This window comes from Mandrillus leucophaeus, unplaced genomic scaffold (assembly GCF_000951045.1).
Source record: "Mandrillus leucophaeus isolate KB7577 unplaced genomic scaffold, Mleu.le_1.0 Scaffold170, whole genome shotgun sequence".
In the NCBI taxonomy this organism is placed as follows: Eukaryota; Metazoa; Chordata; class Mammalia; order Primates; family Cercopithecidae; genus Mandrillus; species Mandrillus leucophaeus.
The window spans coordinates 1,009,056-1,028,092 of record NW_012101699.1 but is presented as its reverse complement, the minus strand read 5'-3'; the positions used below and the strand labels follow the sequence as shown (position 1 = coordinate 1,028,092).

The window sequence follows — 19,037 nt, the reverse complement described above, 5'->3', positions numbered from 1 at the left end:
CAGAAATACAATTGGTTTTTGTATAATGACTTTGTATTCTACATTCTTTCTAGACTTGTTTATTAGATCTAGTGGCTTTTTAATAAATTCTATCTGATTTTCTACATACATAACCTGTGAATAATGAATTTTATTTCTGCCTTTCCAAACTGGATGCCTTTTAGTTTTTTCTTCCCTGTTTACAATGGCTAAAACCACAAGAAAAATGCTGAGTAAGTATAATGTCGAAATCAAGGAATGAGGGTGGACATTCTTGGCTTGTTCCTGATTTTAGGGAGAAAGCAGTTAGTCATTCACCATCAAATATGCTGTTAACTGTGACTTTTTCATAGACGCCCTTTGTCAGGCTGAGGATGTTTCCTAATGTGTTGAAAGCTTTTTTTTTTTAAATCATGATAGGTACTGAGATTTTGTCAAATGCTTTTTCTGCACCTACTGAAAATGGTTAGTTGGTTTTTTCATTTATTCTATTGATTTTTCAGATGTAAAAAACCAAAACTATATATCCCACTTCTGGGGTAATGAATCTAATCCATTTTATATGTTACTAGATCCTATTTGTTAATAACTTTAAAAGAATTTTTGTGCCTACATTCATAAGGGATATTGGCATGTAGTTTTCATGGATATCTTTGTTTGGCTTTGATACGAAGGTAAAAACCGGCTCCACAGAGTAAGTTGAGAAATGTTCTCTATTTTCTGAAAGTTTGTGATGGATTAGAATTATTTTTTCTTTAAATATTTGACAGACTAAACCAGTGAATTTCAAGGGAAGAGATTTAATCCCCAATTCAATTTCTTTTTTTTTTTTTTTTTTTGAGACAGAGTCTTGCTCTGTCACCCAGGCTGGAGTGCAGTGGTGCGATCTCAGCTCACTGCAAGCTCCGCCTCCTGGGTTCACGCCATTCTCCTCCCTCAGCCTACCAAGTGGCTGGGACTACAGGTACCTGCCACCTCGCTTGGCTAATTTTTTGTATTTTTAGTAGAGATGGGGTTTCACCATGTTAGCCAGGATGGTCTCGATCTCCCGACCTCGTGATCCACCCACCTCGGCTTCCCAAAGTGCTGGGATTCCAGGCGTGAGCCGCCGTGCCTGGTCAAGATTTCTTACCTATAGGTCTACTCAGATTTGCTATTTTTTCTTGAGTCAATTTTGACAACGTGTATATTTTTAGGAATTTGCTCATTTTATTCAAGGTGTCTAATTTGTCAGTATAGAGTATAGCAGGTTTGAACTACTATCCTTCAAAAGGCCTGCTAACAATGTTGGCCCTTGGGTGGCATCTGGGAACATGGATTTGGGGAGGATTTCCACCATTACCTAATAAAAGTGACTCACTGTGAGTGTAACTATGTGGTGAGTCCTGTGAGTCCTCCTAGTGAGTCACTGAACCTGTGGATGGTCATGGGGACCCCAGACATAGTTACAGTTACCATAAAGTTGTTCACAATATTCGTTTATAATCCTTTAAGTTTCTGTAGAGTCAATAGTGATGTCCTTTTTTAGTTGTGGTTTTGGTAAACTGCCTTCTTTTTTATTGTTGGTCAGTCTACCTAAAGGTTTGTCAATTTTATTGATAGTTCCAAAGAACCAACTTTTGGGTTTCATTGACTTTCTCTACGACTTTTCTGTCTCACTTATTTCTCCTTTAATCTTTATTAACTCCTTTGTTCTACCGGTTTGGGGTTTTGTTTGTTCCTCTTTTTATAGTTTCTGAAGGCAAAACTTAGTTTAATGATTCTAGATCTTTGTTTACTGACAGGTATTTAAAGCTATTTAGGTATTTAAAGCTATGAACTTTCATCTAAGAACTGCTTTCCTAGCATCCTACAAATGCTGATGTGTTTTCATTTTCATTTGGTTTCAAATGTTTCTAAATTTTCCTTTTGATATTTTTATTGGACCCATGTGTTATTTAGATGTGTGTTGCTTAATTTCAAATACTTGGGAATTTCCCAGATTTCCTTCTTTAGTTGTGGTTGAAGAATGTACTTTGTACAGTTTCAGGCTTTGAAAATATATTCAGACTTGTTTTATAGCCAACCATATGGTCTCTCCTAGAGAACATTCCACGTGTGCTTGAAATCAATGTGTACTCTAGTCAGTACGTAGAATGTACTACATATGTTGGCTAGGTCAAGTTGGTTAATAGTGTTGGTCAAGTTTTCTATATGCCTACTAATTTTCTATCTAGCTATTCTATCAATTACTAAGAGTAGGGTATTAAAATCTCCAACTATAATGGTTGAAATGTCTGTTTCTCCTTCCCACTCTGTCAGTTTTTGCTTTGTATATCCTGGGTCTCTGATATATGTTGGTGTGCCTGATAGTGTCCCACAGGCATCTGAGGCTCTGTTCATTTTCCTTCAATGGATTCTTCCCTCTGCTATTTCCAATCTGCTGTTGAAGGCCTCCAGTGAATTCTCCATTTCCAAAACCGTACTCTCCAGTCCCAGAATGTCTGTCTGGCTCAGCTCTTTTATATAATTTTTATGTTCTTTACTGAGAATCTCTATCTGTTGTCTCATTGCTGCCATTCATTATTGTCATACTTTATTTCTTTAAATACAGTTTCCTTTGGTCTTTGAACATATTTAAATTAATTGCTTTGAAGCTTTTCTCTGCTAAATCCACTATCTGGGAACACTCACAGGCAGTTTCTATAGACTTCTGTTTTCCTGAATATGAGTCAGACATCTCTATATTTTGCATGTCTTATAAACTGTTGAAAAGTGAACGTTTTAGACAATATATTGTAGCCACTCTGGATTCTGATATTTTCCCCCTTAAAGTTGGTGGTGCTGCCTTGTCTGCTTGTTCACTTTTGTTTAGTGACAGGCTGGGTTAAACACATGAAATCTATTTTCACTGCGATGTGCAACCACGACGTGTCCACTCAGTTTCTTCTTGTTCTATGTTCTTTTTCCTCCTCCTTTTTAATAAGACTGGTTTCCTAGGAACTGCCCAGTCACTGGCTCTCCTGTGGTAGCCTGCCTCTGTGAAGTCACTTCCACAGACAGTGACACTGGACACTGGTGTCACCCACCACTGCAGACAGAAACTGCCAGTCCTTGCAGCCTGCTCCATACTGGCAGAAACTCCATACAGCACAGCTTGGGGTGTTTGGGAAGCAGCACCCCGCTAAACCACAAATTTCCATTGCTCTTACCTGAGGTCTAGAAGTTTTCCAAAGCATAAATGTGTCTCAGATTATTGTCCCTTCATTGACATCCAAAACACTGAAATGGCTGCTTTGTCAATTCTGTCCAGTTTTTTAGGTGCTTTTTTGGAAGAGGATTTGCTGGTCTCTTCACTTGGTCTTTACCGGGAGTGCTACCCCTACTTCTCTATTATTTTTAATGCTACCTTATAAATATTTCACAAAGTTTTTCTCTAATGATTATTTTGAAATATTTCAAATAAGCAAAAATTACAAAGAATATAATAAACATCTGTCTACCCACACACTCAGCTTAATAATAAAACATTATAGATACATTTACTTCTCTCTGATCCTATTTCCTTTCTTCCCTCTCCAGAGACAACCATTATCCTAAATTTTGTATTTATTAATCTTATGTATGTTTTTCTTAGTTTATACCTATATACATGCTCTTAAATTACTTACTTAAAATGTTCTGCATTTTAATTTTATTCAAATGATATCTCACTCTAAATATTCTTCTATAACTTACTGTGTTTGGGAGACTTACGTAATACATGTAGCTTTAATTCATTGACAGTTAACTGCTGCATAAAAATGCCACAATTAACCCAGGCTCCTATGACAGACACAGGTGTTTTCAATAACCTGCTGTTACAATGCTGTAATACTCTCATACACGTTGTCCGTGCACAAGTGCAAGAGTAACAGGGTGTAAAGAAGGATAGAGAGGCTATCGGTGCTTGTGTAAATATATGACATCTACCCATTGGCTCCCACGTGGTTGGAGGTGAAATGTGAGAGACGGGGAAACGGCGGTTGTGTCCACCACAGGGATCCATGGCCTTCCACAGAGTCTAGATTGAGAGTCACAAGGGGCCTTATAGAAGGCCTCTATACTCCAATCCCCACCCAGGAGGCAACATGGCCTGTGTCACAGAGCATTTCAGTGGAAAATTTGGGACTAAAACCTAGGTTTCCTTTCTTTACCGCCTTCTTTCTCAAAGCAAGATCTGTAGACCAGCAACATTAGTGTCACCTAGAAACTTGTTAATAATACAGGCTGTTGGGCCATATTCCAGACTTACTGAATCAGAATTTGCATTTTAACAAGATTCCGAGATGCACATTAAAGTTTTAAAGCTTGAAAAGTAGAGTGTGTCTCTAGGGGTGGAATTACCGATCACAGTGTGCAGATTCTTTTAACTACACCGGACAATGCCAAATTTCTCTCCAAAGTGTCGTACCAATTTACCCAGTTTAGTTTCCCACATTACTTTTTCTAACTGTCTATGCACCTAATCACAACCTAAGGCCGTTTCCTATTGCTCTTATGTACACCTCCACTGTTTGCCTTACAAAGCTTCCATTTCCTAAGAATATATCCTCAAACTATACCCCTGCATTTCTTTAATTGGTGCTGTTAAACACTCGTCTGTGATAAAAAGAGTTACATGGTCAAATAGGTTTGGGAAACACTAGATTAATCAAAATAAAACAGGTTTTTTGTTTAGTTTTGTGTTTGTTTTTGAGACAGGTTCTAACTCTGTCGCCAGGATGCAGTGCAGTAGTGTGATCACGGCTCACTGCAGTCTCAACTTCCCCAGGTTCAGGAAATCCTCTCACCTAAGCCTCCCAAGTAGCTGGGACTACAGGCATGCACCATTACACCCGGCTAATTTTTGTATTTTTTGTAGAGATGGGGTCTCCCTATGTTGCCCAGGCTGGTCTTGAACTCCTGGGCTCAAGCAACCCTCCTACCTTGTCTTCCCCAGGCTCAGGGAGAGCAGTGATCGTACCACTGCACTGCATCCTGGGCAACAGAGTTAGACCTTGTCTCAAAAAAAAAAAAAAAAAAAAAAGCCTGTTTTATGTTTTACTTTGATTAACCTAGTATTTCCCAAAGTTCTTGGATTACAGGTGTGAGCCACCACGACCAGCCAAAACAGGTTCTTTAAGACTTCTCAGAGACCCAGAAATGTTAATAAGCACTAGGAGCCCCTAGATGTGGACTATGTTTCAAGGATTTTCTGAAACTTTGTGTCCCCATGAGTCCTCTAGGAACATATCTAAACAAACTAACATTTCAAGGAACACGGATGGGAAATGCTGCATTGATACCGGCTTCCCGTCCTTTTTAAATACAAGTAATTTAAATTTTTTTTAAGATTTCAATTCCCTCTTATAATTCCCAGATCTTCTCATACTTTTATTAAAAGATTCTCATTTTAGCTACTTCTCTGTGGTTCTGTGTAAGTAAAACAACATTAATAAGAAAGAAAAATTCATTTTGCTCAGCTGAATTTCTCCCTATTCATTTTTCTTTGTGTTTTAAGTAAAGAAGAAATCAGCATGGAATGAAGATAAGTTACATTAGGCCCAAATTTTTAAACAGTTTTTCTTCCCTCTGAGACAACTGAGGAAACCAAACCGGCACCTGCTCTGAAACCCGGCAGAAAAACTACCCTCCTGAGCCCCGTGTTTCCACACAGATGTCCAGCTAAATTAAACTGCTCCTTAATTTTCTTCTGGTTTCCCTGAATAAATTAAAAGTTACACGACCCCAGTGATCTCTCGATAGTGAAAAATCACACATTTTACTTCACTCTTTGTGTTTTTCTTTAGTTTCAGTTTTTGTACAATAAGCATGTGTCACTTTTGCGATTGGAAAAAATACACCTTACTTATCTTCTTTTCTTTCTTTTTTTTTTTTGAGATGGAGTCTTGCTCTGTCACCCAGGCTGGAGTGACGCGGCGTGATCTCGGCTCACTGCAACCTCCACCTCCCAGACTCAAGCAATTCTCCTGTCTCAGCCTCAGCAGCTGGGATTACAGGTGCCCTCCACCATGCCCAGCTAATTTTTAAATTTTTAGTAAAGACAGGGGTTTCAGCACGTTGACCAGGGTGGTCTCAAACTCCTGACCTCAAGTGATCCGCCCACCTTAGCCTCCCAAAGTAATCTTACTTCTAAAAGGCTTAGTTTGAAAGGAAGACAAGTCAGAGGGCACTAAAGTTTAAATCCACCTGCACCATTCTATCAAGATGTGCAGGGAAGTACCAATGACTCTCAGTTAAGGTGGGCAAGTCTTTGCAAGAAACTTGCTAAAAGTCATTATGTAAAAACTACATGATGAAAAGTTAGTTCTTTAAATAAGTCAAACTCTAAAATTCTCATGAATGCAAAACTAAATTTTATCTAGATTTCAACGTAAGGAGACAGAGTGGTGAAACTAACGGAACATCAACAAAACTGGGGTGTGAGCCCTCTTCTGTTGGCCCTTACCTCTTTCAGTCCCCTTCCTAGTCTGTAAGATGAGAGAGAACCTACATCACGCATGGTTATTGTAAGAACTGTCTAAAAAACGTATTTAAAAAACTCACCACACAGCGCCTGGCATTTATATAGTAAGTGCTCAATAAACTGCAACTATTGTTATTAAACAATTAGAAATACCCTGACTGCTTCCAGAAGAAATAAAGAAGCATTGTTACTACTGAAATTATATGAATTACTAAGTCAGTTTCAACATTCATCCTGATGAAAACAGAATCCTTCCCAGACAGGTAATCCTTGAGAATCCATGACATAACCTGGGTGAATGATTCCAAATCAAATACATTATTTGTTGAAGTTAGTAAGCAAAATGTAGAAACGCAAAACAACTAAGGATTTAATCACAGCCAGTGATTTAATAAGTCCAAGTTGTACAGACTGCTGTCATCATTACTTATGAAGAAGAAGAAATTCAACTATGGGGGAAAAACATGTATCCCAACGAACAAATGGCAATACTAATAGGATGATGTTGGAAATTACACGGCTTCAGCAGAGGCAGAACGCTTACCTATAAAGCAATGATTTCTAAGAAGAAAAACAAAACCAACAGCCCCCATGCTTTGTTTACCTGGGTGAGTCATGGTAACCGGCTCCTCTTTGGATTTATTATTGTAGATGACTACAGCAACTGCATTGTGGAAAGCAGCCCGTGATATTTTCTCTTTAAATGTGCAGTTTCCCCTCTGCAGCAAGGCAATCCACTGTTTGATATTAGGAGGGACAAAGAACCGGGTTTGTGGATCACAGCCCAGATGATCAGCAACTGAAAAGAAAAAGAAATATACACATGAAAGATAAATAAAACTGACCAAGTCTTTATCAAAGCATCAGCTGCTTTCTGAATACCACACAGAGCTAAAGCACGTCAAGCAGCTTGCAGCCAGCGGAGCTATAAACACATCCACAAACAATGCAATGAATCAGTATCTACAGGGAGAGATGCTCCAATGAACTGCAATATAATGCACATTAAAACAATGAAAATTTCTTAACTTTACAGACTGTTAAAAAATAAAAAGACTGATAATATCCAGTACAGGGTGGTAAAGGGAGGAGGAAGAAAAGGCCAACACAGATGAGAAACCCAGGTGACTGATGTAACCCCGACTTTTACTCACTCGTGTTCAGGTGCTAGCCCTCTCCACACACACCCCACCACGCCACACACCCCCCACCACCACTACCCCCACTGTGAGAAAGCAGGAGACTGGACTGGGGGCTGAGGAGGAAGCCAACGTAATCCTTGGGTCAGTTACTAAGCGATCCTGTTGAAATTCAACCATGTTTGAACAAAGTTCTTCATCAATGTCTAAGGAAAATTTACAAGTTTGGTTTTGGCTTATATTTGAAAGGTAAAGTAGTTAAAATAACATCTAAGTAGAATAAATGTATTATTCCTCTAATTTATATTAGCAAAAGTCACCCCACAACTCCCTATCAAGATACACTTACTGTATCCATCTGTTTAACAGGTTACAAGAAGACACTAAGAATGCTGGTTCTACAAATTACATGGCCACTGTTCTGGATTTTTTGGGATAGTTTATTTAAAATACTCATAAGTACATTTAAATCTGTCAGAGTAAGCTCCTCAATTTTTTACTCTGCACATATGGCCATCATGGTTCTGACATCCTCTGCAAATCTTAAGAAGCCCCCGGCTGCTCTTCCCACTCCCACTTCCACATTTATAACAGGTTCAAACGAGACAGAAGGGTAGTCCAGGAGGGAAGAGAAGTCACCAAAGGTAGTGTCTGAAGACTGCTGGCACACAGTGGCGGAGGGTGCCAGCCCTGTGCCCTGAGTCAGCCCTGTCGGTCCTCTGTGTGCCAGGAAGGAAGCGAGGAAAGTGAACACAGCACATAGATCTAAAAGGGTGATATCAGAAGTAAATAAATCATAAAAACATGGCAAGATGTGGTGGCTCAGGCGTGTTAATCCCAGCACTTTGGGAGTCTGAGGCAGGTAGACTGCTTGAGCCCAGGAGTTTGAGACCAGCCTGGGCAACAAAGTGAAACAAAAAATACAAAAAATTAGCTAGGTGTGGTAGGACGCATCTGAATTCGCAGCTACTGGGGAAGCTGAGTGGGAAAGATTGCTTGAGCCATGATCGCACCACTGAACTCCAGCCTGGGTGACAGAATAAGACCCTGTCTCAAAAAAAATCATAGAAACATTAAGTATTAATTGTAGTAGATAAAGAGATGACACCAGAGGGAAAATGTTGGCTTTCCACACACCTGGAAGCACAAGCTTAGTAAAAGAAACTAAACGCTTACACTACTTAAATTGTAAAATGTAAAGATGTCACTAACTGCAGAGAACTATTACATCTATCATTCCCACTTAAATATCTTTCTCCAGATTTTCTTATAATTAATTGTGGTGAGAGACTGCAACAAGAGCATATTTGCTACCAGAGGTCTCGCATTACATGAAATGGAAGACGAATGTTTTCACAATTTTTCATGATTGATATTGTATACAACCATTACCTACCCTGTTCCTTAAAAGGTTTCTGCACTCTGAAACTTTAACCCTTCCTCAACCAAATTAAATAGGGGGATAGAAGCCTATGTCACAATTTTAGGAGCAATTGAAAGACACAGTCGATGTACTGTAAAACTTTAAAATCCTGAAACAGATTGTTTACTTTCAGCACTATCTGTTTCATCGATAATTATGCTGTTTAAAATAAAAGCAGCTCGGCAACCTGTTATGATAATCTCCTGTCTTAGAAAAATGTCTAATACTGTATCCAAACAGGGAATAACCAAGGAACTGGTTTTAGGTGTTTTGTTATTTTTCAAAACACACTGCTGCACAAACCCTGGAAGAAAACGCAAAATCGAGAATATCTAAAGTGATGTGTTCCCTTGCCTTCTGTGTAACAATCATTTGTCTGTGACTAATCTCTTCTTCCCTGTGGTCTCGCATACATGTACAACGTAGTAAAGAGGAAACAACATAGTTATGGAATCAGCAAGACCTGTGCTCCAGGTTCTAGATCAACTGCTTACTAGCTGTGTAACCATCACAGGTTACTGAAATTGTCCCATCTTTAATTTTTACTTACTTATAAAGATTGAGATATTATCTCACAGAGTTTTACATGTGAAAAAGCCAACAGTAATTCTTTCTGGCTAGGCATGGTGGCTCACGCCTGTAATCCCAACACTTTGGGAGGCCAAGGTGGGAAGACCACTTGAGGCCAGGAGTTCAAAACTAGCCTGGGCACATAGTAAGACCTTCATCTCTATACAAAATAAAAAATAAAAAAAATTAGCCAGGCATGGTAGTTCCAGCTACTCAGGAGGCTGAGATGGGAGGATCGCTTGAGCCCAGGAGTTCAAGATTACAGTGAACTATGATCATGCCGCTGCACTCCAGCCTGGGTGACAGAATAAGACTCTATCTCTAAAAACAGTAATAATTCCTTCATTCTTAATGCTTTAAAAAAACCTCTTTCCTTTTGTTTGTTTCACTGACATTCATCCTATGTTGTCTTGGTGATCCAGTTTGGTGCCCTTGGGAGTTTCTGTGCCGAAATATGTGGGCTTCCCCAAGCTCAGCAGCACCCCACACTCCTCCGCTCTTAGTAACCACCACTCACAGATCCCAAGGCTCATCTTCTTTACCTCTTTCCTTTTGATAGTGTCGCAGTCCACTCAGATGACAGCAGTTCAGTAATATTCATAATGTTCTAAGCATGAAAAGACATAGCAAGCGGTGCAACCACAGAGCAAAAGTTATCAAACATACTGCAGGGGGCTTTAAAACTCTCCTGAAGGAATCCTGCCCACTGAGACCACATTCTATGAACAACTGCATGATCAAAAAATCCAACAATGGCCTGTATAAGCAAAATAAACTTCCTGTTTCCCAAAATTCATCTAATCATCATCCATAAAAGGTCTCTGAAAACATTTATATTGGTAGTACAATACAAAATAAGCAAGAATAAGATAGGAGGTTTCTGTTCAAAAAAGTGGTATTTATTATTCAGAAGAAAGTAAGAGGTTTTCATAAACAGGAACTTAATACTTTAGTATACTCATTCTACCCAGTTATTCCCTCCTGTAATTAAGAAACTATAAATAATGAAAACAACAGCTCTATAACAACTTCCCAAGAAGACTGATGACTACGATTAAGCAGTATTATTCCAAAATTTAATACCAGTTGTTTACACTTGAGAAATTTATTAAGTGAAGACATATTATGGTATAAAGTATCTATATAACTATGAGCCTTTAAAATTTGTCAATAGCAATTCTGTTCCAATTCAGAATTACTGTACTTCCATTTTTCTCACCTGCCAAATTTTATAAGAGGATGCTATCTCTGAATTATTTGCATTTATTAATTATATAGCCAGAAAAAACTTATTAGAGGTTTTGATAAAAATTTCAAGATAGGTAATACAAAATATTTTACTATAGAACTTAAATTTTTTTTTCCTCTAGGGCTTTTCCTGCTGAGTCCAAAAATATTAAAAATAATGAGACTTATTTACCTTTTGACAGGAACCAAACAATTACGGGCTCCTCACCTAAATGAATAGTAATTTATGTGCTAAGCAACATGCTAAGTACTAAAGAGAGAGAAAATGGGGCAAATGCCTTGCTCTTGACTCTTAAAGCACCTCCACATGGCCAGGCGCAGTGGCTCACGCCTGTAATCCCAGTACTTTGGGAGGCCAAGGTGGGCGGATCATGGGGTCAGAAGTTCAAGACCAGCCTGGCCAACACAGTGAAACCCCATCTCTACCAAAAATACAAAAATTAGCCAGGCATGGTGGCGTGTGCCTGTAATCCCAGCTACTTGGGATGTTGAGGCAGGAGAATCGCTTGAACCCAGGAGGCAGAGGTTGCAATGAGCCAAGATTGTGCCACTGCACTCCAGCCTGGGTGATAGCGCTAGACTCTGTTTCAAAAAAAAGAAAGAAAAAAAAGAGCGTCCACATTTACTGAGGCATCATAATTGGCACCGGCACAGAAGCTGACATTAGAGGGTGCCAACACGGAGTGCGTTTAGAGACTGAAGGAGGGAGGAGGGCAGGACGATGGTCAAGATTCAGTGTGAGCTGGAGCCCACATGGAACCCCTGAAACTTGCCCAGGCAGGAAGGAGGCAGGTACAGAAGCTGTCAGCATAAAAACACAGAACAAAGACTAAACTCTTCTCTTGAACTCTTGTAAAACTAAGTAAGATGATATGTAACAGAACCTAGAACACTATACAAACTCAAGAAGATCAAGTTCGGAAAATATCTCATTTGTAATGAGAGAAGGGGAAGAATATTCAGGTAGGAATAATATGTAAATATTTAAAGGGCTGTAGGAACGAAACATCTCTTCCACACCCCACCAGTCTGAAACTCTCCTCCACTTTGATTCAGTAAAATCTCATTTCTTAGAAACGTAAACATGCCACGTAAGAAGCACTCACCATGCTACGGTGTAGGCTAATGGTTTCCTTCCTACCCCTGAGAATTGTCAGTCTGCTGCAGGGGCAGAAGTGAGAGCCTAGGACAGTATTTTTCTGCAGTGATGGTCAGAACAGGTGGCCGCACAGCACAGTGGCAGAGATGTGCCTCTCCCTCTCAGAGCCTGTGTGTGTCACTTCATCCCCCTGAAACGCCAGTCCCAACTCTCCTGCTCACCACCTTCCGAGCCTCAGGATTCTGTCAAAATGTCTTCTCCAGAATGCCTTCCCAGCCTCCTAAGACGGAGCTGGGTGCTTTTTTCAAGTTGCCATGGCACCCTCAGGTTACATCCATCTTGGCATTTATCAACTGTATTAGTAACTGGCTGTTTACTTCTGAGGCTTTCCTTCCGGAATGTGAGGTCTAGCATCTCCTGTGAACATGTCTGGCACATAGATGTTTAACACGTTTGATGAAGGAAAAGGGGAAAAATGACAGGGAAATTAAGCCAAAACTGACATTTAAAAAAAGTTTGTGGCAAAGAGCTGTTTCATGTGGTAATATCCTGACCTACGGTAATGTTCTATCAGTTGCTTCCTACAAAAGAGGTAAAAATAAAAATGAGACTAATTAGTTACCCCAGATTTAGATTTCTCCATTGTCAGCTATGGTCTGGTTGCTTTCCTGCTCCTGAATTAGATTATAACTTCTTTATTCTTTAAATTTCCTGCTTCTACCCTATCTTTCCTTATTTTCCTTCTGTCAAATTCTGATTTTATGTTTCAAAGAAAAAAATACAATTCATCATTTCTGTTATCAATTTCTTAATTTTATTTTTAATGGCAGCTACTGGACTTGGGTCGAGCTTTCATTCTCTTCCACTTCCATGGATACAACTTATTACCTTACTGTTTCTACACCTTCATTTAAACCTAACATTTCTTTTTATTACTTAGCTTCATTGGGTGTTTAGTCTTATTGAAAATGTTTTCTTCTGGCCGAGTGCGGTGGCTCACGCCTGTAATCCCAGCACTTTGGGAGGCCAAGGCAGGCAGATCACCTGAGGTTGGGAGTTCAAGACCAGCCTGACAAACATGGTGAAACCCTGTCTCTATTAAAAATACAAAATGTAGCCTGGGATGGTGTGTGGGCCTGTAATCACAGCTACTTGGGAGGCTGAGGCAGGAGAATTACTTGAACCTGGGAGGCAGAGGTTGCAGTAAGCCAAGATTGCACCACTGTACTCCAGCCTGGGCGACAGAGTGAGACTGTCTCAAAAAATAAATAAATAAAACAAAATAAATCTCAGGCCACTCTCTGTCCTCCAAACTGGCCTGCCCCAGCCCAGCACTCTCCTCTCTCCACTCCCGGGTCCCACTTCCTCCAGGCTTTCCTCCTGCACTACCACAGTCATCCTTTGGGTCTTTACTGCCTCTTCTTCCTCCACTCGAACCTGCAATATTGATGGTCCCGAGTATTCTGCCTCCCCTGATGTGGGCCCAGGACTCTCCAGTGCTTGTTTTCACCATGTCAACAGCACACTTTTTTTTATTTTTATTGGAACAACGATGTTTACTAACATCTCATGCTGAACAGCCCTCTTCTGAGAAATTATTTTTCATTTTTACTTATATGAACCCAGTTTCTAATAGACACAGCTAAATCAGGTAGACAGCATGCTAAGAATCAGGAGAGGAAAGTGGAAAATTACACACACAGAAGGGAATTCATTCCCTTCCATTCCAAGCAAAAACTCTGGCCTTGACTTGATGAGTTAAAAGGAGTTCTTCAAGGTTTCAACTGGTTTACATGGAAGGGGTATGGAAGGGAGTCTTTGTTTGTAGTCCAGTTTATGGCAAATCACTCTATCTAATTTATCTGTTTCCTGGTTGCTCTGCCCTGCTTCTAAGTGATAGGATTATATTGTATCAAAGGCTACAGGATTAACTTCCGAATCTAGGCAATTTCTGCTTGACTCACATAGGAAGAACCAGTGTTCCATGTAACAAAATCAATGACTTAGATTGATTAAAAACAATGAGGCCAGGTGCGGTGGCTCATGCCTGTAATCCCAGCACTTTGGGAGGGAGACTGAGGTGGGAGAATCACTTGAGCCCTGGAGTTCAAAGCTGCAGTGAGCTGTGATGGCACCACTGCACTCCACCCTGGGAAGCAGACAGAGAGAGATGCTAGCTCAAAAATGCGGGGAAGAGGGAATTTATCCTGTTTCAGAACAGGGCCATATTTTGGGTTGAAGAATTCAGCACCTCGGCAGTGTCTCCAGGATCTGGTTCCTTTTCATCTCTTCCCTTTGCCATCCGTAGCTTCAGTTTCATCCTAAGAGTCCCCTCTTTACTATAAGATGACTGCCAGCAGTAACTGGAGACACACAGCTCCCTGTTCATATCCAGTGGGAGACAGAAAAAGCCAACCCTCCAGGTATGTAATTTAAGCTCTTTACTTCTGTGCAGCTCACCCTAGGTCATTTATCCCTCTGTGCCCCACACCCCCTTCTGGGGCTCAAACAGGTGTCACTTAAAGCATGTGGCTGCATGGAAGTGACGGCAGACGCCTGAATTACATAAGGTTTCTGTTCTCTGTTTTAAATGAGCAGAGGCTGGCAGGCAATTAACAGCTCACTTCAAACCCCAAGGTGACCCTATAGAGTGGCTCTTAATTCATCAGAATCCATACTTGGCAATTCAAACCCACCAAAAAGGCCAAAACCTAAGAAGAAAGCTTCTTTGGTTTCCAAGTGCTTTGACACAGGGAGGCAGCTAAGGTACCAGTCCTCAGCCTCCTTCCCTCCTCGAGGGAAATGCGAGCTCTTCGGGAGAGGATGCCCATTTGAAGAGCAGCAGCTAGAGCAAGCGTTCTTGACAAGGCTCCGGGGACAGAATTCAGGAGTGAGCCACATTCGGATGAGGGGAAATCATCTTTATTTCTGCTAAAATCTAACTGAAAGCTAGCATTTTCTTTATTTATAAACATAGATAACAAACCATCTGCAACTCTGTAACCGGCGGCAACCACATTACAGTTATTGCAAATACTGCAAAATACTGATAAAGGATTAGGCCCACCACTGAATCCTGTTTCTAATGTTAACTACACAAGTATTACCATGTCACAAATATGTTAAGTATTTTAAATACTTTGATACAGTGTTTCAGTATACTTGATTTTCTTTAATCCTATTTACTCCTGCACTTAACACTATTCTGAGAAGCAGCCCACAGGTTAAATCAGACTGCAAAAGGAGTCTCAACTGTCAGGCTTAGTCTATTTGCATATGTATATGATATATTTGGATTCATCTCTATTATTTTATTGTGTTCTTATTTATTCTCTTTTTCTAAGCTTCTTTATACTTTCTTCCCTCTCCTTTCTGCCTTTGAATATATGGACCACATTTCACTTCCCCCTTTTCCTCATCTATATATTCAAGTTCTATTTTTTCAGTGGCTACCCTTAAAATGTTAACATGCATAACTGATAAAAGGTCTCCAATTAATCAGTACCTCTATTCTCCTGAATAGCTCAAGGCTCTTAAATATTAGTTTCCTAGGGCTGCCAGAACAAAGTACTACAAACATGGTGGCTTAAACAACAGAAATGTATTCTCCCACAATTCTGAAGGCCAGAAGTCCAAAATCAAGTCGTGGGCGGGGCCACTGTCCCTGTCTCTAGCTTTATCTACTTATTTCTCTATATGGATATGAGATAGAAAAGAATTTATTCTAAGGAACTGGCTCAGGCAGTTACGGAGACAGACAAATCCCAGGGTCTGCAGGGTGAGCTGGCAGGCTGGAGCCTGAGCAGAGCGGATGCAGTTCCAGGCCAAAGACCAGCAGGCTCAGCAGCCAGAAGAGCCAGAGGTTTCCGTCAGGCAGCCAGGCAGGAGGAATCCTCTTTTACTCCAGGGAAGGTCCCTTTTTTGTTCTACTCAGGCCATCAATGGCATGGATAAGGCCCACCCACATTCCAGAGAGCAATCTGCTTTATCCAGTCTACACATTCAAACGGTAACCCTGACCGAAACCTAAGAATTCTCTCAGGATACTGTCTGACCAAGTATGTGGGCACCTGCGGCCCAGGCAAGGTGACACACAGAATTCACCATCACAGTCCTCCTCACAGCTCACTTTTTCTTTCTGTGTTCCATTTCCCTCCTCCTCATTCTACATCCTTTAGAAATTCTTTCAATGAGGATCTGTTAGGTAAACTTGTATTTTTACATCTGAAAACATCTTTCTTTTGTTCTCATTCTTGAGTGACAGGTTAATTAAGTAAAAAATTCTACACTGTTAATTTTCTCTCAGCACTTCAGGGCTGTTATTCCACTGTCTTTTTTTTTTTTTTTTTTTTTTTTGAGACAGGGTCTCACTCTGTGCCCCAGGGTGGAGTGCAGTGGCACAATCAGAGCTCACTGCTCAACTTCCTGGGCTCAAGTAATCCTCCCACCTCAGCATCCTGGGTAGCTGGGACTACAGGCATGCACCACCATGCCTGGCTAATTTTTGCATTTACCCCAACATGGGGTCTCACTGTGTTGCCCAAGTTGGTCTCAAACTCCTGAACTCAAACAATCCGCCCACCTCGACCTCCCAAAGTGCTGGGATTACAGGCGTGAGCCACCAAACCTGGCCAATTCTAGTGTTTTTAAAAAGTAAACTAAATGTGTTTCTTGTGTTTCTCCTAAGTGACAATTTGTAATTCTTCAGTTATATCCTAAAGAAACAAATTCTTACAACAAATTATCACCTTTTTGTACAGGATTTTTAAGAAGGTGGCAGCAAAACGTCTTCTGGACACCTAAATGCTGGATGCCGCAGTCAATGCACAGGAACGTTCCAACAGCGGAACTGCCAGCGAGCGCGCTTGTCAGCAGCCGTCCATCATCGTGTGTCCGCTGAACTCAGTTACTGTACATCTCAAATGGATTTTCATTATTTTTTTACATCCTTAGAACGCAAATATATCTGCTGGATGTTCTCCATGACATAATAAAAAGCATCTTAAGGATAAGTTTAAATGACAGCTAATACAAATCACTTCGCATGAAAAGTCAACTTCAATAATAATAATAATTTCTATTACAAATGATGCAACAGATACTTCATGCAAGAGAGATGCTACAGATCTAAATAACTGAAAATTAGAGCTCAGTCCTCATACAAAGTTGGAGTCACAGTGCAATGTAAGTGTTAATTATTTATCCACATCACTCTTCGCTCCACAAAGGAATTACAGTACTGAGTACAACTCTTCCTGAAGCTCTCTGTTCTCTTGGCTCCTATCCATCACGTCTTCCTCCCACCTCTCTAACTATTCTTCATCATTTTCCACTGCTAGACCCTCGCCGGGGACTGTCCTAGGCCCTCTTTTCTCAGTGGGCAGTATCCTCCACTCCCCTGCCTTCGACTACCAACTACGTATGCATCATAATCGAAATCGAAATCTCTCTCTTGAGCTTTTCTGTTTAATATTCACCTGCCTGCTAGACATTTCTCCATGAATACTGAGCACTCCAAACTTATTAGCTTCCTCTCACGTGTGATCTCTTTCCAGTGTAGAGTTCTGGCTAACAGCATCATCTACTGAAACACAAAGGACTACAATTCCTGTTGGAAACCAAGTGGCCATATGGAGACTCAACTTCCCACTGCTACTGCCACACACAGGGACACAAGGATACCACCCGTGACCCAGAGCAGCGCCTGAAGGCATTATTAACTCTTGGGCAGAAAAGAATGTGGGAGCAAGCTTGTTTTATCTCATCACTTCTTTCTTCTAGTACTTCCAGTACTAATGACTCTGACGCAATGACAGTAATGACAAAGACTGGGCTACCTGGACCATAATTTAAAATGTTATGACAGGTCAGGTCACGCAGCTCACACTAACAGGGAAGAAGCCATCTGTCCAGAGGTTGACTAACCAGCGACCAAAGGACTTCAAGTTAAATTGGTGAGGAGGGCGGGAGGAAGGGAACATGAGGGAAATCATAAAATCAGTCCCTATGGAGGATTATAGAAAAAAAAAAAGACTGAAAGAGATTACTCGCATGAGAAAATGAGGTTTGAAGTGTTCATAATCTGAGACATCCATAAACCAATAAATATGAGTAATAAGAAAAAATCTTAACGTTTACCTTAAATACAGAAAATAATCAGTGAGACTTGTTGAGGCAGGTCTCAAGATTGGCTTATAATGATGGAAAGCTACTATTATTTAGAGGGAAAAAAGTATTTTATGTCAAGATAACATATGTCCTTCAAGGAATCCCAAGTAAACAGAAGCACTCAAGAACACCTCTGAGAGGCAGCAAGGAAAATAAGACTTCGATGCGACAGCATGCTGAGATCAACTGGCCAAATGGAGTGAAGATAAAAGTTTTTAACAGATCACAAAACTGGCAGACAGGATACGGCACCGACAGGTATTCCAACCACCGACAGAGCTGCGGAAGAGATCTCACCCTTCAGCTTCCATTCACTTCGCCTCCCACAGGACAGTGGCCAGGTATGACCCCGTGAACAGCTGCCCAAGCCCAATGCAGGCCCCGAACAGAAGTGACAAGTCACGTGGAAGAAAGCAACGTATCATTTTAGAGTTTACAAAATCCTGGGCAAACAAAGCTGAGTAACAAATCATCTCGATGAGAAAGAAAATGACACGTTACACGAAGAAAGCAGCAAGAACACACAAGACAACTTAAGCTTTGAGGAGGACTCAACAAAACCTGAAAAGGCAAACACAAGATGATGCTAGAGGCTTACACAACTTTTCTTTAAAAAGCCCAGAAAGTTGAAGGCTGCCAGTAATGACAGGAACAAGCAAAGCTGCTTCTCACAAAAATTTTATTTATTTATTTTTAAAGTATATTCAGAGCAAGAAAACTTGAAAAGAAATAGGTCTACTGCCCAGGGCCAAAGAAATGATGGATGGAAACATGTCTCAAGACTTTTTTTGCTTTTGCTTTCTCTACCACAGAGAATAACCTGAGAACTGCAACAAGCGTGGCTACACGACACTGAAAATGAGTGCAGAGATTGTAAAAAAGCAACTACATTCTTTTTTTTTTTTTTTTTTTTGAGACGGAGTC

At 40.5% G+C, this 19,037-nt stretch overlaps 1 protein-coding gene across 1 annotated transcript in view; it reads right to left on the bottom strand.

Annotated features, from left to right (window-relative positions):
• The window catches only part of RNF130 (ring finger protein 130), a 107,738-nt gene that overhangs the window by 71,720 nt on the left and 16,981 nt on the right, over nucleotides 1-19,037 (bottom strand). The window contains exon 2 of the mRNA XM_011976856.1: nucleotides 7,071-7,265. Within this exon, the coding sequence (XP_011832246.1) occupies nucleotides 7,071-7,083 (13 nt within the window). The 5' untranslated portion in view covers nucleotides 7,084-7,265. The remainder of the gene's footprint in view (nucleotides 1-7,070; nucleotides 7,266-19,037) is intronic.